Source organism: Lagenorhynchus albirostris, chromosome 6 (assembly GCF_949774975.1).
Source record: "Lagenorhynchus albirostris chromosome 6, mLagAlb1.1, whole genome shotgun sequence".
Lineage (NCBI taxonomy): Eukaryota > Metazoa > Chordata > Mammalia > Artiodactyla > Delphinidae > Lagenorhynchus > Lagenorhynchus albirostris.
The window spans coordinates 8,088,757-8,115,988 of record NC_083100.1 but is presented as its reverse complement, the minus strand read 5'-3'; the positions used below and the strand labels follow the sequence as shown (position 1 = coordinate 8,115,988).

The 27,232-nt window shown below is 40.7% G+C and overlaps 1 protein-coding gene across 2 annotated transcripts in view; it reads right to left on the bottom strand.

The window, feature by feature from the left end:
• Positions 1–3,142: 3,142 nt before the first annotated feature.
• PDE6D (phosphodiesterase 6D) overlaps positions 3,143–27,232 on the bottom strand; it is a 52,822-nt gene continuing 28,732 nt past the window's right edge. Inside the window, exons 1-5 of one of the 2 annotated variants that reach the window (XM_060151238.1) lie at positions 14,322–14,363; positions 7,119–7,207; positions 6,443–6,568; positions 5,601–5,706; positions 3,143–3,717 (exon numbers count right to left, since the gene is read on the bottom strand). In XM_060151238.1, the coding sequence (XP_060007221.1) occupies positions 3,636–3,717; positions 5,601–5,706; positions 6,443–6,568; positions 7,119–7,200 (396 nt within the window). In that variant the 5' untranslated portion in view covers positions 7,201–7,207; positions 14,322–14,363 and the 3' untranslated portion in view covers positions 3,143–3,635. Of the gene's footprint in view, positions 3,718–5,600; positions 5,707–6,442; positions 6,569–7,118; positions 7,208–14,321; positions 14,364–27,232 lie in introns of those variants that run through there. The other variant, XM_060151237.1, reaches the window with a different exon arrangement.

Here is a 27,232-nt window from a genome sequence, read left to right as displayed (position 1 = left end):
TTCTTCAGAGCACTGACTACTATCTGAAATTATCTGCTTTCTGTCTCCTCTCATTAGATTCTAATGGTAGGGACTTCACTCATCTTGTCCAACAAGTGTCTGGTACATAAAAAGTGTTCAATAAATATGCATGCAGTGAATGTATAATGCTTAAGGAATTTGCACAAGTGGGAATTCCCTGGTGGTCCAGTGGTTGGGACTCCGAGCTACCACTGTAGGGGGCATGGCTTTGATCCCTGGTTGGGGAACTAAGATCCTGCATGCTGCGAGGTGCGGCCAAAAAAAAAAAGAAGAAGAATTTGCACAAGCATTTTCTCAATATATAATAGCTAAAAAAAAAAATCCCAAATCCACCAACAAACATTTTAGGGACAAGGCAGCTGGAGGAAAATGAAGAGCCTGCAAAGGGGCAAGGAACAGACACTCAGCAAAGGGGCTCCCAGAGTCCCAGCAGATAAAGCAAGAAGGACTGGACAGGGGCAGTGGCTCAGTGGAGTTCACTGATGCCTCGAAGGAGAGGAAGCCACAGGCCAGAGCCAGAAAGCCGTGGGTTGAGGAGTCAATGAGAGGTAGGGGGTGCAGAGAGTGAGTGGTGACAATTCCGAGAGGTTTGAATCTGTAGAGAAAGAAAAGGAGGGAGCGGGAGCTGAAGGCCATGCGGGACTGAAGGAAAGCCTTATTTATAAAAGCTTATTTTTTTTTAGGGCAACTTGAACATATTTTGTAGGCTGAGAGTTGAAGGATCCAGAGAAGAGAGGGCTTTCCTGATTTTTCTGAACTGCATGTAATCTCTTCTTCCTTTAAATGCCCACCTTGTCCTTCTCTTATGGCAGGCACTTATAATTGCTGAACTAGGGACAAAGCTCAGGAAAGGCAGGCCTGTGCCTCACACGACATCTTACTGATATACATAACAGGCCTGTAAGTGTGGCCTGAATGTGGCTAGATCCTCTTCGGTAGACTGTGATTCCTCCACCCCTCATGCCCAACCAGGGACAGACTCAGTGCTTCCCCATGTGCTCCATCACAGAAGTCACTCAGCACACTGGCCAGTAAAACAGATGGGAAGATGGACGAGACTGTTTACTCACATCACACAGGAAACCTTAACCAAAACTCTCTAAATGGAAATCTATGTTTGACAGATCCTCTAAGTTCTCTCAAGTCTTTCTCCAAGGCCATGCTGCCTGGGATTCTCCTGTCCTCTCCTCTGAAGACGCTAAAGTTCCTCTTGATTGCCCTGAGCAACGGAAAGCTTCCCCTCACTGGCACAGGGCAGAACTGGGACCACCCTTTGTTCCTTAAGCATGCTTGGAGATCTCAGTTTATCTTATGGCCACCAGTGTACACAGTATGTCTCTAATATTCACTAAATGCCTCTACCAGTATTGCAAAATACAGTCCACAGAACACCTGTAGCAGAATCACTTGGGGTGCTTCCATAGGCAGATTTCTGGGACCCACACATACTGAGTCAGAATCTCTGGGTGTGGGCAGGTGCCATAGATGTCTAGAACCAGTGGCTGTCACTGTGCCAGGCCTGATCTGTATGCTTCTCCTTCCAATAACATTTTGTGGCCTTTAATATATCCACAAACCCTCCATATTTTCAGGCATTTGGACCAGCACCCACCCTACAAGGGCTGACCTTAACCTACCTAGGGCCCTGGTCCCTGCAGCTCCCGTGTCCTCCCTCTCCTTTTGCCTGACTTCTTCCCTGGCCTGTACCACTTCCCTTCTCCTCCCACCATAGCATTCAGCGATCCTTCCCATCAGTTCAAATCCCACCCACGCTTGCAACCCCTTGATCAGTATTGTGCCTGAGGCACACGCTTCTTTTGTCTTGCTTGTTTCATGATAAAATGAGCAATTTTGCCTGAGCACATGTACCTGGAGAGATGGCAAGCTTCTAAGAACGACTGGACTACGATTCTTTTTGTTTTTCTCAGAGCGGCTAGCAAAGAAGTGTGTCCCTGACTGTTGGCTGGGTGAGTGAGTGGAGAAGGGCAGTGAAGGAGGTCTAAGCGGGTGGAGAAGCCTTCCCTGGGAAGTCCTTTCTCCATCAGCATGTGTCCAGGCCCCTGACAGCCTTCCCTGATGGGACTCTGGGGAGAAGATATAGTCCAGGAAAAGGGAAGGAGACAGGTCCACTCTGAGAAAAGACATGGCAGTTTTGGAAAGCAAAAGAAAAGCTTGATTCACTTTTACCTTGTTGTTGTTTTTTTATCCAACCTTTGGTATTTAAAAATTAGCTTTTGAAGATAACAGATCTAATGTGAAGAATGGAGTCATCACTGAAAGATGGCGATAGTGTACTAAAAATGTACTGCTTCTCCTCCCCACCCACATATGCAAACAGGCCCTTTGCGGTAACAGATGGAAGGAGAGCAGGAATCTAGGAGCAGGGGCTACACCAAGGAGAGCCCATCTCTCGGTGTATTTTCCCTCCTCTGGCCTCAGACCTTACTACAGGAGGAACCAGAAAACTTTTAATTGTTGGTATTTTATAAAGGACAGTGAAGGCTACTGGTAGCTCAGAGCTAAGTTCCTGAAAGAGAGCCCTTTTTAGTTTTCTCTCTATTGTCAGACTTGGAAGCACTGCAGATATAACTACTTCTCTGTCACATGGGCTTCCTCTGACCACTGGTTTTAAGGCCTCTCAGCATCCCACCCCATCCTGGATGCCTTCCCATTGTTCTCCAGTTGAGTTTAGGGAGATCTTTTCTTCATTTTGAAAATTCTAGTTTCTCATTTAGGAATAAGAGTCCTTACTCTACCAACTTAGAACTTCTAACCTTTCTAGAAACTTCTTGAACAAATGCACATTATAAAAGAAGCGAAAAAGTTAAAAACAGTACAAACAAGCAGAGGGTGCATGTATGTTGTGGAAGAGAACCACGAAATATCACATCTAAAAGACAAATGTCAAGGTCATGGGTCTTGTTCAGGTATGTTGTACCTTCTTGGAAAGCAGCAACTGAAGCACTCAGGAACCACAAGATCTATCAGTTGATCTCTGGAGTAAAATATAGCTGTGATCCTACTGTCTGGTCTGTTAAATGTCTTTCTTCCCATCATGGAGCCAGGTTCACATTCCAAAAAAAGGAGAGATGAAAGCAATGCCATGCTAAAGACATAGGAATATTTTAATTCATATGTTTTAATTCACTATGTAACAATAATATCACAGTCTATTTTACAAGTTAAATGTATGAGAATGTATGAAATAGAAATGGTAGGAAAAAACTAAACGTGGGTCAGGAACTTGAACTTTTCCAAAACCAGGGGCCAAAGGAAGATGTGTTGCCTGCAGGGCCCAAGAAGGAGGCAGGGTGACGGGAACAGCTTGTGGTATGTGTTTGTCCCCGTGTCTACTCCAAGAAGGAGTTGAGGCATGCCCTCTGCCCTGGTCCGGGATTGGGAGTTCAATCTGGTCAGTTGAAGATGGTGGCTTGAGAGAAAAAAGCCATCTGGTTACCTACACAGAGCTGGTCCCCTGGTGGCCGCAGGTGGGTTTTGCCGTAGAGGGAATTAGGGGTGAAGTGTCAAAAATCAAATGTATAGAGGAAAAAAGTAAACAGTTTCCTCCTTCCCCCTAAAAAAATGAATTCTTGAAATGCACACATATTCTTCTCTCAAACGTAGAAAAGTCTCACTCTGGATGTGCTTACAAGAAGATCGTCGTCAAAAAACTTTGTCTCTATGATAACATTTCCACTATAAGTAAGAAGAGAGGGCGAAAGAGTGAGCGTGTTAGACAACAGATCTCATTTCCACAAAGTGGTTTCAATCTGGGTCTGCTGGGCCTGTGGACATGCACTCACCTATAACCTTGGCTTGGGGATGTTAAAATCTGTGTCCATATGGGGTTAGATGTCTAACATGACATTTAACTTATGTGACTAGGTAGGTCTTCTTCAAGTTCAGAAATCATAAGAGGGAGCATGTGTTAATCCACAGTATACCTAAGGCCCTTAGAGTGCTTTGCACACAGCAGTGCCTATAAATATGACTGACTTTCTGATTCACATGGAAACCTGCGGACGTATCTTTTCCTATAAAACTTACTCTGGTGGACAGCTGTGGGTTGGCCTGTCCTGCATCTATTCTCCTCACTTTGAGTAACAGCACTCTGTTCTTCTCTTGGGGAACCACCCTATCTCCAGTCCATGGGTCAACCAAGTGGCTCCCCCCTCACCTGGCAAAGGGGTGGGCACAGGATGTAATTTGGGCCAATCAGACTCTCTCCGCTGAGCAAGATCCTTCCCACAGCTGCTCCTTGAGGAAACCATCCACAGTTCCTGCCACCTGCATCTTTTGAGCTTCTCAGGTCTCGGCCCTACCCTTTCAACGCTGTCCTGTAAGCCAGAGTCAGTTTCTATGGCTTATGGCTTAAGAACCCCAAACAATACACCTGTATTGTATACAGTGTGCAATTTCATTTTTCTTGGTGGTTATCTCAGTGTTTCCAAATCAAACTACTCTTGTACTAAGTTAAAGGCAACAGTGGTACTACTCTGGGGTTCTAAAAAGTAAGACATAACTTAAATAAACTAAATATGTTATCACAGACTTAGTGGTGTTAATACCTGAAAGAAATCAGGCCTGGACAAGAATAAGTCAAATAATGGTTAATAAAATCTAAAAAATGCCCTTCTACATATGACACTGTACTTTCCCAGGGTAATTAATATCCAGCAGATATCTTCTTGCTAGTAATTAATTATAAAATAGGTAAATAAGGAACTCAAGATCTGACTGGTTGATGGAATATAAAAATACGTACTATTATACAAATTAAAAATCTATTCAAGACTTATAAAATAAATAACCTCTATTTACAAATTCAATGTGGCTTTCATAAAGGACCTGTTTAAAGAGATGATCCAATATTGCACAGTTATCTGTGTGAATAATTTGTTACTAGGCAATATTGCTAAAACTTTTAAAAGACTAAAATCTTTTCCCAAGAGAAAAATGGTAGGTAGGCAGTTATTGACTGACTTTTGGGGACAAAGGACAAACTAATTATTCTTTGAGCTGGAAGCATATCTATTAAAATTGTAAGCTAGTCTCTGAAAAACTATAACCAAATATTATCCTCTAAAACAGAATTAGGACTTTGCCAGATTCCACCTAAGGCCATTCAAACAAAGTACAGAGCAGCAGAAGTTTGATAGTAAGGAAAGGGAGCCAATTAGCATAGACTTAATATATATTATATGCCAGTTTCCTTCCATATCATCTCATTTTATCTGCACTATACCTCTGTAAGAGATAATTATTAATTCTACATTTAGAGAGGAGGAGAATAAGGCCCAGAGAGGTAAAGTACATTGTCCAAGATTACACAGCTAGTCATGGTTAATCAGGAATTTAGTCTAAAGGTTTAATCTGAAGTTTCTAATTCTTTCCATTCTATCACACTGTCTTTTTCACATGACAAAAGTCAGTAAGCTGTAACTTCGGATACCACTGGATACTCTTTTACCCTTGTTCTCAACCTAGATTGCCTGCCTGTTGAACGGGACCACGAGTCCCACGTGCCTGGAATTCCTGCTTCTAGACACCTCCACAGCTCCTGCGGCCCGCTCACTCACGTTAGCACGCTGGCTGGCATCATCTGGGACTCGGGCGCTGCCTCTATCAGGGACTGCCAGGTGTTTGTGGAGTTAGGGATCACAAAGCCAAACTCGAAGAACCATTCTGAAGGAAGAAGGAAAAGCAGGTGAGCTGGCACCCTGGGCAGAGTCTCAGGGCTCCATGTCCCCATCCTTTAGGGCAAGCCTCTTCCTACCCCAGGAAGCACCACTGAAGCCATCAGAAACTTCCCAGGCCAGAGGCATAAGAAAGGACATGGAAGCCCCCTTCAGGCTGTGTCCCCTGAACCACACTAGAGGCCTGCTCCCTATGCTCTGGGATCTAAAGCACTAGGGCCAGCAATATTTTCTTAGCAGTAGGCTGGATGTAAATTATATACATCCAGGAAGTATGGAAGTACAGAACAGGCCTTTTCACTTGGAATTTCAGCTCTAAGACACATATGTACACTCTTAGACTTCACGGTAAAAACTCAATGCAGAGTGGCCTTGCCAGTCAAATCTGTACAAGACGGTATGGAGAGCACTGTACCAGGCCCTAACCCGCAGCTTCCTTGTGACCATGTTATAATACCACGCCAGTGACAAAGCAGGCACCACCCTCAGGCCCTCCAGGGTCAGTAACCCTTTTGTTGGGCTCAGAGCCCCTTGTAGTTGCCAGCTTTGTTTTTGCTTCTTTTCGCCAGGGCTCCCCAGTCTGCCAGGGTGTAGGAACCCTATCCAAACTGAGTTGCAAAATAAATGTTATCAAAGCAGTGCTTTAGTTCACTGGGTCTTGACTTCTGTCCCTGTCCAGATTTTGTCCCTAAGCCCAGATTTCAGGCATGTTGGCAGCAGAATACCTTCTAGGCATTGCCCTTTGAAGTAAACTTTTTGTTCCAGGCGGAATTTTTCCATTTGCTCTGCTGAAGAGAAGTTCAATTCTCGAGACACTGCCTTGCACTTGAGGATTTTCTTGGGAACACGGGCTGGTAAAGAAAAAGAAATATTGAAAGCATTTCTGGGAGCTTCTTAGAGATGATTTAGAGCGTATATTATCTATGTTAAATTTCATAAAATGCCTTGGTAACAGAATTACACTTTAATTAAAGGCAGAGGTCCCAAACTGGTCCAGTGCATTTGACTGAAAGATCTTCAAGGAACAATAGATTTAGTGCATCTAAAGGCCGTACCCAGCTCCTCTTATCAGGAAAGGGGCTGAATGGGAACCTTCTTTCTATTCTGTTCCCTTGGTTTTTCTTTTATTTCAGGGAGATAAAAACACAAAGTTTCTTTCAGAAAAAAGTTGAGATCTTTGTATCTTTGGGTATGTTCTAATGCTAAAATTTCAGCACGAGGTGGGTTTTGGGAAGTAGGAGAAAGAAACATAAGAAAGAAACTAGACATCTCAGCACCACGTGGACTGACGTGCTATGCCTGCAGAGGCCCGTCCCCTGGTGGGTCTCCATTAACTCAGTTCCCTGATGCCTAGGCCTGCTCTGCGTCATCAGCCCTGTGCAGACAAAGGGTGGAAAGTACCTTCATGCTCCACTCCAGGGACTGACAGGTCTTCTGTTCCTTGCCAGAGTATCTTCCCTGTCTCAGCATCCCGAAGGTTCATCCAATTTCTGATCAATATATTAAGGAAAAACAAGGCACTGAAGTGACTCCTACTTTGTACTCTAGGTGTTTCAGATTTGCTCCTATCAACTCTTGTTTATTTTTTAGCAAGTGGGCCTAACTGCTAAGTGCCAAGAAAGCAAATAAGAATGTGTAGGAGAGGGACTTCCCTGGTGGTTCAGTGGTTAAGACTTCATGTTCCCAATGCAGGGGGCCCGGGTTTGATCCCTGGTCAGGGAACTAGATCCCACATGCCGCAACTAAAGATGCCGCATGCAGCAATGAAGATCCTCATTGCCGCAGCTAAGACCTGGCACAGCCAAATAAATATTTATTAAAAAAAAAAAAAAAAAGAATGTTTAGGAGAGTACAAAAGGCATTTAAAGGAAAAAGCAGAGACCCAGGGGAGATATTTTTGTCTACAACATGAAAACTCAGACTGTACACATCTAGAAATTGCAAGAAAGAGGTAGAAAATGAACAGTGCAAAATTTAAAATTTTCCAACAGAATATGACCAGCCAAGATAAAAGACCTAAAGAAACAGATATGAGAGAAATTCCAGTAAATGACTCAGGCAGATTGCCCTACAGTGAAGATCACAGTCCATAAGCTTTACTCACAAGTTCAGACCTCTCAAGTAACTTTTTAGTGGCCTGCTCTTAAATGTGAGAAGATAACCAAGGATCACTAGAAACTCAAGAAAGCGTTTACTATGAAAGACAGACCAAAACAAAGAGGAAGAAAAGCAACTTAGAGGGAAAAAAAGACTACAGAGGAAGATATAAACTTTTAAAAATGAGCATTAAAAACAAACACAAAAACAACCAGCAAAACATAATCCTTACAGGGACTTCCCTGCTGGTCCAGTGGTAAAGAATCCACCTTACAATGCAGGGGACATGGGTTTGATCCCTGGTCAGGGAACTAACATCCCACATGCTGTGGGGCAACTAAGCCAGTGCACCACAACTACTGAGCGCATGCACCTCAACTAGAGAGCCCGAGTGTCACAAACTACACAGCCCGAGTGCCACAAACTACGGAGCCCACGTGCCCTGGAACCCACGCGCCACAACTACAGAGCCCACGCGCCCTGGAGCCCATGCACCACAACTAGAGAGAAGCCCGTGCACCGCAACAAAATATCCCACATGCCTCAACGAAGATCCCGTGTGCTGCAACTAAGACCCGAAGCAGACCAAAAAAAAAAAAAAAAAAAAAACTTAAAAAAAACATAATCCTTATAAATACTGTACTAAAAATTGTATACCATTGAATTTTGTGTATTTTAGGTGATTTTTCTTTGGCTCAAGGTTACAACTTTTGAGACTGGTCAACTGATAATCTCTTTCAGTCAGAAAATGCCTTCTAACTTACATATTTATATTTTCTTGTTTCTGTATTGCTCATCATACAATAAATGCATCAACAATACCAATTAAATAAAAAAAGTATGTTCAGAGGACAAAAAAAACTCTAGGAAAATATACATTTTGATAGCAGAACGAAACAACTCCACACAAGGGTTGGAAGACAAAGTTGAGAGATTATTTCAGAAAGAAAAAGAAAAAGACTACAAGGATAAAAAACAGGAGAGTAAAGATGCAAAAACTGGACATCAGTACAACAGGTTCAACATCTAACTAGCAGGAATTTGAGAAAGAACAGAAAACACCAAGGAGAGGAAGTCATCAAACAAATGAATTCAAGAAAAGGTCCAGCGAGGGCCCAACTCACATCATTGTGAACTTGCAGAACATCAAGGTTAAAGAGAAGCTTCCAGAGGGAAAATAAGTTGTTACGCAAAGGGTCAAAATCAGAATGAATGAGACTTTTCAACAGGAACTCTGGAGGACAGAAAAAAAAGGAGCAGTGCCTTTAAAATTCTCAAGGAAATGATTCCTAAAACTAAAAAAACCTTTACTTTCGCAAGAAACGAATGGTGGGCTTCCCTGATGGTACAGTGGTTAAGAATCTGCCTGCCAATGCAGGGGACACAGGTTCGATCCCTGGTCCAGGAAGATCCCACATGCTGCGGAGTAACTAAGCCCATGGGCCACAACTACTAGAGCCCACGCAACTAGAGCCCACGCTCCGCAACAAGAGAAGCTACCGCAATGACAAGCCTGCATACCACAACGAAGAGTAGCCCCTGCTCTCTGCAACTAGAGAAAGACTGCAAGCAGCAACGAAGACCCAACGCAGCCAAAAATAAATAAATAATTAATTAATTAAAAAAAAAAAAAAAAAAGAAACGAATGGTAACATGCTCCTTCAACATGACAGGGAAGACCAAGGAAGAGGATGACACTGAATCGAGGAAGCAAGGGCTCTAAAACAAGAGACAGGTAAAGGGGTCCTTAGAGTGATGTTGAAGGAGACCCCAAGACAATAGCTCCTTAGCAGGCTTGGAGGGTGACTGGTCCAGGGTCCAGAGAGGAGCAAGTCAGAACACTTAGGAAGAGATTTCTTTTTAAGAAGATGAAATTTGGACTTCCCAGGTGGCACAGTGGTTAAGAATCCGCCTGCCAATGCAGGGGACATGGGTTCGATCCCTGGTCCGGGAAGATACACATGCCACGAAGCAACTAAGCCTGTGCGCCACAACTACTGAGCCTGCACTCTAGAGCCCGCAAGCCACAACTACTGAGCCCGCGTTGCTGCAACTACTGAAGCCTGCACGCCTAGAGCCCGTGCTCCGCAACAAGAGAAGCCACTGCAATGAGAAGCCGCGCACTGCAACGAAGAGTAGCCCCCACTCGCCGCAACTAGAGAAAGCCTGCGCGCAGCAACGAAGACCCAGTGCAGCCAAAAAAACCCAAAAAATTAAAAGATGAAATTTTAAAAAAAAGATGAAATTCATAGAATATCTACTGTGTTTATATGGAAAGAGGATTTATTCAGTTAGGGGAGATTTGGGGGTCACATCAGTGAGAAGTATAGAAAATTGAAGCAAATGAATTAAAAAACCAAGACAATTATTAACATCAGGGAAAAATCAAAGGTGGTACTGGGAGAAAGTAGTAGTCACATTATACTACATGGCTTCATTGCAAACAGTGTTGATGTAATGATAATAAAAACACAGGCTATGGATCCAATACAATTATCCTGGGAGGATGGGGGAAGGAGAAGAGAGTGTATGTGTGATTAAGCATAAAGTGTTGAGAAAGAACAAAACTCATTTCCATTGTGGGAAGTTGATAAATAATGCCCAAAACGGAAACATTAAGACATAACCACAGTGTGCTATTTAGAAATATCAAGATTAATACCAAATAAATCAGCTAGAAAGAATTGAAAATAGCTTTCTCTGGGGAGTAGAAAATAGGAATGGGAGCACATGGAATGCTGTTCTTCATTAGAAACTGGGTAGAACTATGACTCTAAATGATGTACACATACAACTTTGATAAAGATTGAATTTAAAAAGATAGTCCCAAGTTATTTTGTCTTTGTTTTTAAAAACAATGAACAAATCATTAAAGGAAAATGAAATTAATATTCTCCATGCATGCTGGCTGAGCCTGAGAAAGATGGTTAATATCTGTGAAGACACTGAGCTTCAGATAGATACAGTTTACATGCCTTATTTTTTTTTTTTGCTGTCTAGCAACCAAAACTTCTTCCCAACCAGCACCCTGCAGCCTCCTTTCCCCCATGGGAGGCAGTGACTGCTTTGCACTACAGCAACTAGAAGATCCAGATCCTTCTCTCCTGGTCATGGTGCAGCTGGGGGCAAGCATGTGACCTAGGCTTGAACACTTGGGACCCTGAAGCTGTAGTCACACAAGGATTTGAGGAAAAGTCAGCATTTCTTCAGGGTGGGGCAGCAGGTAGAGCCAACCCCACCTTTTCTGCAGTGTTTCCCCTGTTCCTCCAACTGCAGTCAGTTCTGAAAGCACCAGAGAGCCTTTGAGGGCCTTTCCCACTGTTTGGTAGCTTGCAGTGAAGAACCCTGAACAACACAGTTGATTAGCATCATTACGTACTTAATGGTACTACATTTAACCCTCTGGAGAGATTCTTTCTAAGTTTTGCTGCTATATTAAAAAAAAGTCACAAAAGAGAACCAAGGGTTATCTAGTAGTGTGCCTTGAATGTGATGGGTACCCTAAACTTCCTATGCCCTTGGTCTGCTTGTGCACTGTCCCCCGACATGAACCCACCATTGCTTTGAAGTTGTGTTCATTGTGCTACTCTCCTCTCCGTGTGTATAATCCTAATAAACCCTCCTTGTATGCTCACTGTATTGCTGAATACTGCTGCTCTGCTGTACCTACGTGGTTTTCTCTCCTCTGTTTCATATTTCCACACTCCACTTTTTTTTAACAACTAAATCCAAAAGCAAGTCAAAAGTATCCATACTTGCTTAGGCCATGTCTTACAATTCTAATTACTACACATATTCTTTTTTTTTTTTTTTTACACATATTCTTACCCATTCTAGAGTCTCCATATATTAAGAGACAGCTTCCCCAACTGGAGAAATAAAACAACAGATACTACGCTCTAGCAAGTCCACGCTGAGCGTGGATCTAAACAGAACTGCCTTAGACACTTAAGCCCAAGGTTTTCAGAAGACACAGTACTTATTCAACCTGCTGTGTACACGTTTTTTTTTTTTTTTTAAATTTATTTATTTATTTATTTTTATTTTTGGCTGTGTTGGGTCTTCGTTTCTGTGCGAGGGCTTTCTCTAGTTGCGGCGAGCGGGGGGCCACTCTTCATCACGGTGTGCGGGCCTTTCACTGTCGCGGCCTCTCTTGTTGCGGGGCACAGGCTCCAGACACGCAGGCTCAGTAGTTGTGGCTCACGGGCCTAGCCGCTCCGCGGCACGCGGGATCCTCCCAGACCAGGGTTCGAACCCGTGTCCCCTGCATTGGCAGGTAGATTCTCAACCACTGCGCCACCAGGGAAGCCCTGTACACGTTTTTTATTCTTTTTCTACAGATAGTCTCTTATGTACAAATACAGCCACACTGGACACCAAACTTCCTTAAATTAAATAACAGAACTAAAATTACTTTTAAAGTTCCAGGCTCACATGCAAGTAGGACATTCCAGCAAAACTACTGCAAGAAAAGCCTTGGGGAAGGGGTTCTCCCCACAAAGCAACAGATGGATCAGACCTAGTAGCTTCTAGAAAAAGAATTACTACCCCTGGCCCAAGTCAGCAAAGAAAAGCCTGGGACCAGGACTTACTCTTCCATCTGTTAGGGGATGAAAAGAAAACAGCCTTAAATTAGAGTATTCTCTCTGATAGTGGATAGTGAATTTAAGTTTCCGCCATTTTATAACAAGGGAGAGAGGCTGCTAAAAACACATGGTTTGTCTAATATAAGCATCTCTTCTTTTTATAAATAATCAGATTAAGGACTTAATTATCTTTTTGGGAAATATAGTAAAAAAAAAAATCTTTGGCCAATTCAACAATTAGGCAGTTCCTGCATGTACCCTAATCAGATATGTGGTCTGATATGATTTAGGTGCAGTCCAGTGCAGGAGCTGGGGACAGACCTCAGGTAGAGAAGGCAGTTGGCAGGTGGTGGTGGAGTGAGAAGGGAAGGCATGGGGATTGGAAAAAACCAGTTAGATGAGTGGGGTACTAGGTAAATAGACACTATCTATTAGTGTCTATATCATGTGCTTCATTTCATAATCCTAAAAAAAACCTATGAGATTTTAGCTTCAGTAAATAATACAACATTAGGGAAATATAACAGAGCTCTATCCAGTGATGCTGGGATTGAGGCTACTTAGAGCCCCTCCAAGTTCTGTGATTTTAGGAGTGAAAAGGAAGGCTCTTAGTTCATGATAGAGATGCAGTCATTTGGGAACAGCTTTCTAAATCATAAAAATACAAATCCATGATAGCCTATCAGTAAAAAGAAATAAAAATTATTGAGGTAAGTGTCTTAAAATAATAACAATGTGAAAAATTGGTCCATATTGGAAGCATATTTGGCTGAAAATGTCAGAAATGAAAGGCAAGCTCTCATGACTGATCATCATCCTGCCGAGAACATTTTTGTTTTAACAGCTTTTTGCCAACCAGATTTTTAAAAGAAAAAGAGCCTGAGTTTTAAGACTCAAAGGTCAAGTCACTTCCAATCTTGAGAGAGGAGAGGATTAGGTGGACAAGCTTTAAAGAGGGGGGGCTGGAGGACTATTTATAAATACCACCTTCTGGGTCAGCCAGGTCTTTTCTCATTTAAAAGCTCCCTGGTGATTTATATGCAGGATGAGCACAAAGGAATGCTCGTTACTAAGGGAGCCTCTGCTTGGAAGAGAGCTGTCCCTGGTAGCCGCTATGCTATTCGGAGCTAGGCAGGCAAAGGAAGCACTCATACGTAAAAGTAAGAGCAGCTTAAAAATAAGCTTCAGAGCAAAAGCAATAGTTTGTAAAGTATCAAGCCTCAGAAAGGTAACAAAGGAAAGAAACCAAGACAAACATTATGGAAGGATGAGAGACACTTGGCTCAACATGTGGTCTGGTATGATTTAGGTGCAGTCCAGAGCAGGAGCTGGGGACAGACCTGAGGTAGAGAAGGCAGTCGGGAGGTGGTGGTGGAATAAGAAGGGAAGGTGTGGGGATTGGAAGAAACCAGTTAGATGAGTGGGGTACTAGGTAAATTTCCTCCAGAGATGTGAAGGCAGGAACTGGGATAAAAAGATTTAAAATACTTTGTAACAATCATCTACAGAAGCATTTTGGAAGGAGTACACTGGCTCTTGGGAGCCTTAATTAGTTTTAAACGGAAATTGTCAATATCAATTTTTATATATCAAGCAGAACACATTCACTGTACATGTCAGTACCTCACCGGCCAGTTGAGGGAGGAAGAAAGAATGAATGAGATTAGGGGAAGGGAAGAGAATAGAGAGAGGGAATGGGGAAGGCAAAGAGGGTAAAGAGGAAAGAAACACAGAACACACACAAACAGGGAAAGAGACTCAAGGGAGAGAGTTAAAGGAAAAAAAAAAAAAGACACTGAGAAAAAGAGACAAATAGAAATGCCCACATAAACTCAGAACCAAGAGACAGGGTTAAGACAGAAGGGAACAAAAAGGAAGGGCCTCAGGAAGTTTAGAGATGAGATTCCACAGCTTTTCCTACCTTCATATTGTACTGTAGAGTTGTCTTGGTTAGTGGCTTTCATAGGATGATTTGAAAATGATGGGTAGAGGAGACTGAACACTCCAACTATCAGCCCCTCTGAAAATGTTAATTGGCTGATTCATAGTTTCCTGGAATTTATCATACAAACTGTGGTTACCAGTGGGGAGAGGGAATAGGGAGGGGCAATATAGGGGTAGGGGGGGTAAGAGGTACAAGCTATTAGGTATAAAATAAGCTACAAGGATATATTGAACAACATGGTGAATATAGCCAATATTTTATAATAACTATAAATGGAGTATAACCTTTAAAAATTGTGAATCACTATATTTATTGTATGCCTGTAACTTATATAATATTGTACAGCAACTAGACTTCAAAAAAATGTGTGGTACTTTGGAGAATGAAAGAGGGTGCTAACTGGGAAGCACACTTAAATGAGTTGGTTCATGTAAACTGCTTAGAACAGTCCCTGGGCATTTAGTAAGCAGTGTGTTAACTATTATTATTATTATTAATTATCATCTCCAATCTGGCCTCCTTGCTTCCATTCTTGACTCCTCCTCCAACCCATTCTCCTCACAGAAGGAAGTGGTTTTTCAGGACTGCAAATTAGATGTCAATCCCATTTTTTCCTTTCCACTTAAAAAAAAAAATGGAGTCCTTTCCATGGTTTCCAAGGTCCCCAGTCACTATCCTCTGGTCACAGTGGGCTCCTTCCTCTGTCTCCGAGACAGTAGTCTCTTCTGCCTGGGTGATGCCCGTCCAAGAGCTTCAGCCTTTACTCTTTACACCCTCAGGTCCTGGCTTCAGTGGCACCTCCTCAGAGAGACTCTTGGGATCACTCAGGGTCCAGCAGTTTCTAAATCCAAATCTGCCTGACTCCTAAGTCAGGGCTCCGTCTGTGCCCCTAGGCCAACACCTGGCCACACCTTCGCCTCCCTTAAGCAGATTTGTGATATCTCCACTTCCCCTGAGAAAAGGCTAAATACCACTCCGCCTTTGTGTATTAGCTTCCTGGTCAAAAACCTTCAGCGGATCCTCAGAGTGATCCAGGGCTCTCCATATATCTCAATGATCTCAAACTATCATTCATTCAATAAATGCTTACTGACAACCTACTAGGTGCCAAATATTAACATCAAAGTTGCATGTAAAAAATTTAGGCAACATTGTTTCATAAAAAGGGACAAGTGGAGGGAAATAATATTTCTAAATTCATATATTATTTTATTAAAATTATGATCTTAAATATGTATGTAAAAATATGTTTTCATTGGAAAGATAAGAAATTGCCTTATACTCAGGGTCACCTTATATTTGGGCATTATTCTGATAATTTTGTGGGTTTTCTTTACTTAAAACCAAAGAACTTTACTCATTTCCTTCAAGATAATTCATACTCAAGCTGGATAATTTACAATATTGAGATAATTCTCTAATGATATTAACTCCCATTCTGACACCAATCTAAGGATGGAAGATATATAACATTTTGATTCATAGCAATTCACCAAGAAGGGAATTGGTTTACCAAGTATTATTCTATTCTAGTCTTTTTTTAAAAAATAAACTTTATTTATTTATTTATGGCTGCATTGGGTCTGTTGCTGTGCGTGGGCTTTCTCTAGTTGTGGAGAGCAGGGGCTACTCTTCGTTGCGGTGCACGGGCTTCTCACTGTGGTGGCTTCTCTTGTTGCAGAGCACGGGCTCTAGGCATGCGGGCTCAGTAGTTGTGGCTCGCAGGCTCTAGAGCGCAGGCTCAGTAGTTGTGGCATACGGGCTTAGTTGCTCCGTGTCATGTGGGATGTTCCCGGACCAGGGATTGAACCCATGTCCCCTGCATTGGCAGGCAGATTCTTAACCACTGCGCCACCAGGGAAGTCCCTAAATAAACTTTTAATTTTAGAATAGTTTTAGATTTGCAGAAAAGCTGTAAAAAAGTAGAGTTCTCATGTAGCCCACACCAGTTTCCCTTATTATAAACATTTACGTTTGTCACAACCGATGAACCGACACTGATACATTATCATTAATTAAAGTCTACAGTTTGTTCAGATTTCCTTGGTTTTAATGTAATGTCCTTTTTCTGTCCTAGGATCCCACATTACATTTAGTTGTCATGTCTCCTGAAGCTCTTCTTGGCTGTGAGAATTTCTCAGATTTCCCTTGTTTTTGATGACCTTGTTGAGGAGCACTTGTCAGGTATTTCCTGAGAGTCTCTCAATTGGGGTTTGTCTGATGTTTTTTCTCATGATTGTGGGTTTTGGGGAGGAAGATCACTGATGTAAAGTGCCATGTTCATCACATCGTGTCAAGGGCACATACTATTAACATGACATCACTGTTGATGTTGACCTCAATCGCTTGGCTGAGGCAGTGCTTGTCAGTCTTCTCCATTGTAAACAGTCTTTTTCCCTTCCTTCCATATTTTACTCTTAGAAGGTAGCTGCTGTACACAGCCTAAATTATGGTGTGGGAGTTATACTCCACCTCCCCATGGTAAGACTAACTATATAAATTATTTGGAATTATGCAGTGGAGATTGGTCCTTTCTCCCATTTATTTTTAAATCCAATTATTTATTTATATCAGTCCAGTTGGTTTTATTATCAAATGACTGTGCTCTGATACCTAAATTTTTATCTGCAACATGAAAATGTTTCAACACTAAGTGATCTATTTAAAAATATTTATTTAAGGCGTTCACCTATAAGTCTCAGGGATTCATTTGGACTGTGGGGGGAAGATAGAGACCACAATGTATATTAGTATATAGTCACAAGGAAAAGCTGACAGAGAAGAAAACAAAATTAGTTTGGAGCAGAACACCTGGATTAGGGTTCAATTCTACCACATCATAGCTGTGTGATCTTAGATAAGTCATTTATCCTGCCTGAGTTTTTGTTTGTCAACTACCGATAATACCAAAGCCTTAAGGTTATTGCAGGATTATATGAAATGCCTACAAAAATGGTTTATAAATTGTTAAACATGATACAAATGTAGGACATTATTATATCATAATTATTCAGGATTGGAAAAAGCAAAAAAAAAAAGGAATTTCTTCTGAGCTATTTCAAATTCTCTAATAAAAGCACATTATCTTAAACGCTGTATAATATTCAATAGGGAAAAATTAAAAGTCAGTGGTATTAGTTAATGGTTGTTTTTTTTTTTTTTTTGAGGTACGCGGGCCTCTCACTGTTGTGGCCTCACCCGTTGCAGAGCACAGGCTCCGGACGCGCAGATCAGCGGCCAATGGCTCACGGGCTCAGCCGCTCCGCGGCATGTGGGATCTTCCCGGACCGGGGCACGAACCCGCGTCCCCTACATCGGCAGGTGGACTCTCAACCACTGCGCCACCAGGGAAGCCCTAGTTAATGTTTGATTTTGGTTTTACTCACTCAAAACCTTATAATTCCCAGAATATCTGTTGCAGTGCTTTTTGTTGCTCATATATTAATCAGCATTTCTTTTCCCATCTTCATCTGTTTAAGAGAACAGGTAAGACCTAATTCTACTCTATACTTGTAAATATGTTTATACTAAATATTAGATATACAGAGAGCAGAAATTGTATTTAGGAGTTTGAGTAGCTTAACCTGGAAAAAATAAAGGCAGGGATGGCTCCCTTAGATTTAGCATTTCAAATAAAACCTAACTTTAATTCCTTCTGGTTTTCTACTTCACTCACATTTTACACTGATATGTATTAACTAAGAGTTAGGTAGTTTTTTTTTTTTTTTTACATCTTTATTGGAGTATAATTGCTTTACAATGGTGTGTTAGTTTCTGTTTTATATCAAAGTGAATCAGTTATACATATACATATGTTCCCATATCTCTTCCCTCTTGCGTCTCCCTCCCACCCTCCCTATCCCACCCCTCTAGGCGGTCACAAAGAACCGAGCTGATCTCCCTGTGCTATGCGGCTGCTTCCCACTAGCTATCTACCTTACGTTTGGTAGTGTATATATGTCCATGCCTCTCTCTCACTTTGTCACAGCTTACCCTCCGCCCTCCCCATACCCTCAAGTCCATTCTCTAGTAGGTCTGTGTCTTTATTCCTGTCTTACCCCTAGGTTCTTCATGACATTATTTTTTTCTTAAATTCCGTATATATGTGTTAGCACACGGTATTTGTCTTTCTCTTTATGACTTACTTCACTCTGTATGACAGACTCTAGGTCTATCCACCTCATTACAAAGAGCTCAATTTCGTTTCTTTTTATGGCTGAGTAATATTCCATTGTATATATGTGCCACATCTTCTTTATCCATTCATCCGATGATGGACACCTAGGTTGTTTCCATCTCCTAGCTATTGTAAATAGAGCTGCAATGAACATTCTGGTACATGACTCTTTTTGAATTATGGTTCCTCAGGGTATATGCCCAGTAGTGGGATTGCTGAGTCATATAGTAGTTCTATTTGTAGTTTTTTAAGGAACCTCCATACTGTTCTCCACAGTGGCTGTATCAATTTACATTCCCACCAACAGTGCAAGAGGGTTCCCTTTTCTCCACACCCTCTCCAGCATTTACTGTTTCTAGATTTTTTGATGATGGCCATTCTGACTGGTGTGAGATGATATCTCATTGTAGTTTTGATTTGCATTTCTCTAATGATTAATGATGGTGGGCATTCTTTCATGTGTTTGTTGGCAGTCTGTATATCTTCTTTGGAGAAATGTCTATTTAGGTCTTCTGCCCATTTTTGGATTGGGTTGTTTGCTTTTTTGTTATTGAGCTGCATGAGCTGTTTATAAATTTTGGAGATTAATCCTTTGTCAGTTGCTTCATTTGCAAATATTTTTTCCCATTCTGAGGGTTGTCGTTTGGTCTTGTTTATGGTTTCCTTTGCTGTGCAAAAGCTTTGAAGTTTCATTAGGTCCCATTTGTTTATTTTGTCTTTATTTCCATTTCTCTAGGAGGTGGGTCAAAAAGGATCTTGCTGTAATTTATGTCATAGAGTGTTCTGCCTATGTTTTCCTCTTAGAGTTTGATAGTTTCTGGCCTTACATTTAGGTCTTTAATCCATTTTGAGCTTATTTTTGTGTATGGTGTTAGGGAGTGATCTAATCTCATACTTTTATATGTACCTGTCCAGTTTTCCCAGCACCACTTATTGAAGAGGCTGTCCTTTCTCCACTGTACATTCCTGCCTCCTTTGTCAAAGATAAGGTGACCATATGTGCGTGGGTTTATCTCTGGGCTTTCTATCCTGTTCCATTGATCTTTCTGTTTTTGTGCCAGTACCATACTGTCTTGATTACTGTAGCTTTGTAGTATAGTCTGAAGTCAGGGAGCCTGATTCCTAGAGCTCCGTTTTTCGTTCTCAAGATTGCCTTGGCTATTTGGGGTCTTTTGTGTTACCATACAAATTGTGAAATTTTTTGTTCTAGTTCTGTGAAAAATGCCAGTGGTAGTTTGATAGGGATTGCATTGAATCTGTAGATTGTTTTGGGTAGTAGAGTCATTTTCACAATGTTGATTCTTCCAATCCAAGAACATGGTATATCTCTCCACCTACCTGTATCATCTTTAATTTCTTTCATCAGTGTCTTATAATTTTCTGCATACAGATCTTTTGTCTCCTTAGATAGGTTTATTCCTAGATATTTTATTCTTTTTGTTGCAATGGTAAATGGGAGTATTTTCTTGAATTCACTTTCAGATTTTTCATCATTAGTGTATAGGAATGCCAGAGATTTCTGTGCATTAATTTTGTATCCTGCTACTTTACCAAATTCATTGATTAGCTCTAGTAGTTTTCTGATAGGATCTTTAGGATTCTCTATGTATAGTATCATGTCATCTGCAAACAGTGACAGCTTTACTTCTTCTTTTCCGATTTGGATTCCTTTTATTTCCTTTTCTTCTCTGACTGCTGTGGCTAAAACTTCCAAAACTATGTTGAATAATAGTGGTGAGAGTGGGCAACCTTGTCTTGTTCCTGATCTTAGTGGAAATGCTTTCAGTTTTTCACCATTGAGGACGATGTTGGCTGTGGGTTTGTCATATATGGCCTTTATTATGTTGAGGAAAGTTCCCTCTATGCCTACTTTCTGCAGGGTTTTTATCATAAATGGGTGTTGAATTTTGTCGAAAGCTTTCTCTGCATCTATTGAGATGATCATATGGTTTTTCTCCTTCAATTTGTTAATATGGTGTATCACGTTGATTGATTGCATATATTGAAGAATCCTTGCATTCCTGGAATAAACCCCACTTGATCATGGTGTATGATCCGTTTAATGTGCTGTTGGATTCTGTTTGCTAGTATTTTGTTGAGGATTTTTGCATCTATATTCATCAGTGATATTGGCCTGTAGTTTTCTTTCTTTGTGACATCTTTGTCTGGTTTTGGTATCAGGGTGATGGTGGCCTCGTAGAACGAGTTTGGGAGTGTTCCTCCCTCTGCTATATTTTGGAAGAGTTTGAGAAGGATAGGTGTTAGCTCTTCTCTAAATGTTTGATAGAATTTGTCTGTGAAGCCATCTGGTCCTGGGCTTTTGTTTGTTGGAAGATTTTTAATCACAGTTTCAATTTTAGTGCTTGTGATGGGTCTGTTCATATTTTCTATTTCTTCCTGATTCAGTCTTGGCAGGTTGTGCATTTCTAAGAATTTGTCCATTTCTTCCAGGTTGTCCATTTTATTGGCATAGAGTTGCTTGTAGTAATCTCTCATGATCTTTTGTATTTCTGCAGTGTCAGTTGTTACTTCTCCTTTTTCATTTCTAATTCTATTGATCTGAGTCTTCTCCCTTTTTTTCTTGATGAGTCTGGCTAATGGTTTATCAATTTTGTTTATCTTCTCAAAGAACCAGCTTTTAGTTTTATTGATCTTTGCTATTGTTTCCTTCATTTCTTTTTCATTTATTTCTGATCTGATTTTTATGATTTCTTTCCTTCTGCTAACTTTGGGGTTTTTTTGTTCTTCAGGGAAGTCCCAGGGGATGCTCATTTTAAAAAGCAATTCTGGACTTCCCTGGTGGCACACTGGTTAAGAATCCGCCTGCCAATACAGGGGACACAGGTTCGAGCCCTGGTCCAGGAAGATCCCACATGCCGCAGAGCAACTAAGCCTGTTCACCACAACTGCTGAGCCTGCGCTCTAGAGCCCGTGAGCCACAACTACTGAGCCCACGTGCTACAACTACTGAAGCCTGGGTGCCTAGAAACTGTGCTCCCCAACAAAGACAAGCCACTTCAATGAGAAGCCTGTGCACCGCAACTAAGAGTAGCCCCTGTTCACCGCAACTAGAGAAAGCCTGCACGCAAGCAAGGAAGACCCAATGCAGCCAAAAATAAATAAAAAAGCAATTGTATGTGCAATAAAATTGAAGTTCCACTTGTCTAGCCTTTACAATCTAATACACTGTGACTAGAGTTACATTCCTAAAGTACGAGCTGGATCATATCATTACTTCCTCTTCATAAACCTTCAAAAGACTTTCACTTCAGAGAAAACTTCCTAACTTCTTAGCTTGGCATTTAAAATTCTTTACATTGTGGCACAAACATCTCTCTAGTCTCCCTTTCTGCTTCACAGCCCTTCCTATCCCTTCCTATACCCCATTCTCATCTAGGCACAGTGAATATACTATGCCCTATGCAACTCTATGCTCTCTGGTCAGCTTGGGCACTTGTTTGAAGTCTCTCAGGAGAGGAACCAGAAAGATCAAGAGAGTTGAGTGGCCTTTTGGGGACCTAATTAAGTGTTATGATCACCACAAGGCCACACCAGACAAGCTGATAAAAGGAGGTGGGAAGAAACCTTTCTTTAGCTTAGAGGACCCCTGTGGAGGTAACCATGATGGAGGAAAATGGGAGTAACAAAGACACAATAATTATCATTGGCAGAAGCTGGCTATAATTGCCCCAGATGTACCAATTACAGAGCAAAGGCACCCATATCACCTCAAGAATATCTCTCTAAAATACATCAAGTGTGACCAGTCTTTACTTCCATCGAGAGAAGGAAACACCCTTTGTCCTTTTCATATAATGCCGTAAATGTTGTAGAGCAAAACTTGTTCCCAAAAATGGCAGCGTCTCATCATGTGATGGGACTAAGAGAAAGGCAACAAAGCAGAGCTGTTCAGTACCCTAACCAACATTACACAGTTGAGAGGCAGCAGCCCAGGATTTGGAAAGATGGTCAGACTCTGAAGCTTAAGCTTCTTCCACTGTTCCCGCTGCCTCCCCATGAAAGGGAATAAAGCAACGATAAAACAACTGTCTTAGTCTTCGTGCTCCTTCTTACCCTTTCCTCCAAAGATTAAAATTCACCCTTGTTTCTATTACAACTTTAAAAATTACCATGTTTTTTTCTTAATGAAATGAAAAACAACTTATTTGTAAAAAGACTCAGAAAAACTCTTAAGTCTTCAGCACTTCTAGAAACACCAAACTGCTCAAGCCAATGGCAATTCTGGTTTCAGTCACTGGTTCCTATTCTAGGTGAAGCTGACTGCTCATGAAGTGATTCACAGGTAAAATACAGCTTTTAATTCTTTCAACCATTAGTAGTTCAGGTCTCCCTTAGTTTGCTCATTCTCCTATACCCTGAGTTTGCAGTCTTTGGATGATGCAGAGTTGAGGGTGACTATTAGGCTATGGAAGAGGAATATACATTTTTAACAATGGATGAAAAGAAATATTTTGTTTTCAAGGAAGAGAATGGGTCAGGAAGTGTTGAGTAAGGAGAAATAAAGATGCTAGTATAAAGTAAGCCATGGGGAAACAGCAGAAGCATTCCCTTTGAAGTCAGAAGTAGGACAGAGATACCTTCTAGCACCACTATTATTTACTTTATTCTGGAGGTACTAGACAATACAATTATAAGAGAAAATAATATGAAATATAAAAATTGGACAAGAGAAAATAAAATTATCATTATTTGCAAGTGATATGATTATATATCTGGAAAACCCAAAAGAATCAAAAGAAAACCTACTGTAAATAATAAACAAATAAGGATGCTTGGCCCCAAATTAATACTATATTAACAAATAGCAGAAAATATAATGGAATGAAAAATCTCACAAGCAAAAGGAACAAAAAAGTTAAATACTTAGGAAGAAACATATCAAGAAAGTTGTAAGCTCTGCAAGAAAAAAAACCCTCTAAATGCAACTGAGGGGCACAAAAGAAATATTAAATAAATAGAAAGACCCTAATTTTGGATGGAAAAATTAATGTCATGAAGATTAATCTGTAAATTTAATGCAATCCAAATAAGTTTAACTATAGGATTTTTAAAAAACCAGTTAAACTGATTTTAAAATTCATATGGACAATATGAGAATCATCAGGGAAATCCTGAAGAGTAACAAGCAAAAGGTAACAAGAAATACATCCTTCCAGATATTAAACCTTATAAAGCTATAGTAATTAAAATAGTGTGTAGAGCTGAACGTGACTAGGCAGGTCAATGGAAGAGAACAGAAAATTGACCAATGGAAGAGAATAGAAAAAATCATACGGAATTTAGTATATATTAATAGAAACATTTAAAATCAGTGGCAAAAAAGATGGACTAGTGAATAAATAGTGTTAGGACAAAAGGGTGGCCATACAGAAAAATTAAATCTCTAACTCACTCCTTCCATTAAAATGTATTTCAGATAGATCAAAGTTAAAAAAGGAAGGAAGGAAGGAATAAAGGGAGGAAGGAAGGGGAAAAATACAGAGGGAAATGTGGGAATCTTTTTTATAATCTAGGAGTGGGAAAGGTCTAATATGATGAAAAATCCAGAAGGCTTTATAGGAATTCTCTTCCTTCTCTGACCAAACCTGCAAACTGCCAGAAATCTTCACTTCCTCTGTCATTGCTTTATTCCTCCCACTTAAAGCCTGTAGAGGCTCCCTATTTCATATATAATTTATTCCTCCACTTGATTTAAAAAAAAACAGTCCAGCTTTTAAACTGCAAGAAAGTTTTAGTTTTCACTATATAACCTTTAATACTGTTTGAAAAAATTTTAATCTGTATATTACTTAAAAATAAAAGCACAAATAACTTTGGTAATAATCACTTACCAATTATTAACCAAAGGACAGGCCTAATTTTTCATGCCCTAGGTCATTTGAATTTCTTTCTTTCTTTGGAAGCTTTTCTCTTTAGTGATGATTTGGACCTGGGTTCCTCACTACTCTAATATATAATAACTTCTGCAGAAGGAGAGAATTCCAGTAGGATCTGTTGAATTTGATCAGATTAATCTTTGCAGCAGCTTCTGCCATGTCAACTCTGGTGTCACTAGTTTCACTTCACTAAAGGCAGTGTGTGCGGCTTCTTTAAACAGAGGGGCAGAATTACCAGGCCACATGTTTGTACCTCCTGGCTAAAACAGACACTATAAGCAGACATCTCCGAACGAATCAAGAGTTAAAAATGAGCTTCTACTTGCCAAACGGCCCTCCTCAATGCCTATTTTTGTCTTCCTCTGTCTGATTTTCTAGTACTTGCTCCCCGTTACACTTCCCTTTATTCTGAACTCTCATAGGCTTTTAGCAGGTGTTTTGTGTACTAGTTACTGTTTCCCTAATTTGATTATGGGTTTCTTGAGGGCAGACGTGTTCCCACTCATTGAGTTTATAGCAAAAACAGGGAAATCTTTGGCTGTGAGTTCCTGGCTTTTGTGTCACATCAATCAGTACCTTTCCAGTGTGCCAAAAGTAATTAGCAAAAATTTTATTTTGGAGGGGGGGTAATAGGGCTAAGAAGGATGAACAATGAAGAAATCGCTTACAAATTATTAGGTCTAGGGTACTCTACATAATGGTAGTCAATATTAGTTTTTTATAGGGTACATTTTCTTAGGAAGAATTTTTATTTTAGGATTATGCTTGAATTAAGGCAAAAAAGGGACTAATTTCTTAATTAGCATTTTATTTTTATTCTACTTTGTGAAGTACAATTTATCTCTTTTTAATGGCACTTATTAACAGGTATCTTAGAGTTACTGTACAGTTGGGGTTTTTTTATTTGTTTGTTTTTGCCGTGCCTTGTGGCATGCGGGATCTTAGTTACCGCTCCCTGCAGTGGAAGTGCGGAGTTTTAACCACTGGACGGCCAGGAGGGTCCCTACTGTACTGTTCTTATTTACTTAGAACTTGGTTATCGTTTTCAGTCTTCCTTAAAAAATAATCAAATTCTAGAAATAATCTTTTCCTGCCATTGTAGTAACAATTTAGAATTATAAACTTTGGAAAATGTAATCTCTTAAAGATGCTACCAAAGTCAAAACAGGGGCACATTCCTAAACCATGCCAGAGAAAACAACAAAGACCATTAGCTCTATTAGCTTGAAATGTGACCGAGTACAAAGGAATAATTTTTTTTTTTACATTTTTATTGGAGTATAATTGCTTTACAATAAGGAATCATTTTTCTCTTTTTTTTTTTTTTTTGAGGTACACGGGCCTCTCACTGCTGTGGCCTCTCCCGTTGTGGGGCACAGGCTCCGGACGCGCAGGCTCAGCGGCCATGGCTCATGGGCCCAGCCGCTCCGCGGCATGTGGGATCCTCCTGGACCGGGGCACGAACCCGTGTCCCCTGCATCGGCAGGCAGATTCTCAACCACTGCGCCACCAGGGAGGCCCAGGAATCATTTTTAAATGGGCAATTATTATTATAAATAAATAGCACAGTCTCCTTTATATTTTCATACTATTTTTAGAGATTGGATAGTTTGTAAAGATAAGTATGTTTGCTGGTCATTTGAATGCACACATTTACCTAGAAAAAGGTACCACATCTAAGATCCTGTGAGATTCCTTAATATAAGAGGAGAGAGAGATTGAAAGGTAGAGAGAAGAGAGAGAGAGAGAAGAGGGAGAGCGGAGAGAGAGAAGAGAGGGAGAGAGAGAGAGGAGAGGTGGAGAGGGATGGGGAGAGAGGGAGAGGGAGAGAGAGGGAGAGAGAGGGAGAGAGAGGGAGAGGGAGGGAGAGGGAGGGAGAGGGAGAGAGAGAGAGAAGAGAGAAAGAGAAGAGAGAGAGAGAAAGAGAAGAGAGAGAGAGAAAGAGAAGAGAGAGAGAAGGGGGGGAGAGGGAGAGAGAGAGAGAGAGAGAGAGAGAGAGAAGGGAGAAGGGGGAGGGGGAGAGGGGGAGAGGGAGAGAGAAAAAGAGAAAGAAAAACAGAGTGAGCCTGCTTTTTCATACAGCTGAATTTAATGTTAGCAATTTAAAACAGTTGTGTGAAAACGAAGGGTATTTTTTTAATGAAAAAAATTAAGTGGTTTAAAACGCTCTGCAGGAATTTATTGTTTTAAAGGTACCAAATAAGTTACCTTATAAATGGAGTAAATTTTCTGTAATATTAATGTTTAAAGCCCTAATTTGAGAGTTATAAGTGAATTTCTGTTTACTGTGATTTCTTCAGGCAGGGCACATCTATGGTAAGTCTTCACTGTGATAGGAAAGAATGTCAGTCATATTGGATAACTTCTGAAGATTATACCCCACTTAGATACAATCATATTTCAGATCTGAACCACCTAAAAGCTAGAACTTAATTTGTCACACCACTGTAATATATCTTTCCCTACCACACAAGACCTCTCTCTTAAAAAAAGAATTCCTTTGATGTCTTCATAAAGTTACATTTTTTTCGTGTTTTTAAGCCAAAGAACCTGGAGTGCATCACTGTCACATCAATGACACCTTATAATTAGCATACACTTTCAATATGGCCTTAAGCAAGGGCCAAGACCAAATTATCTATATGGGAAACAACTTCCAGGGCAGCACTAACTTTATACAACCAAGAGAACCTGAAATTCTCTGCTATATTAGCATTTGCTGGCAGAGGAGGCTGCTGTCAATTTGCTCCTGTCACATTATTTTCTTTTGTCTCAGACAGAAGCCACAGGGGAGGCTACAGGGTTTGCTTTTC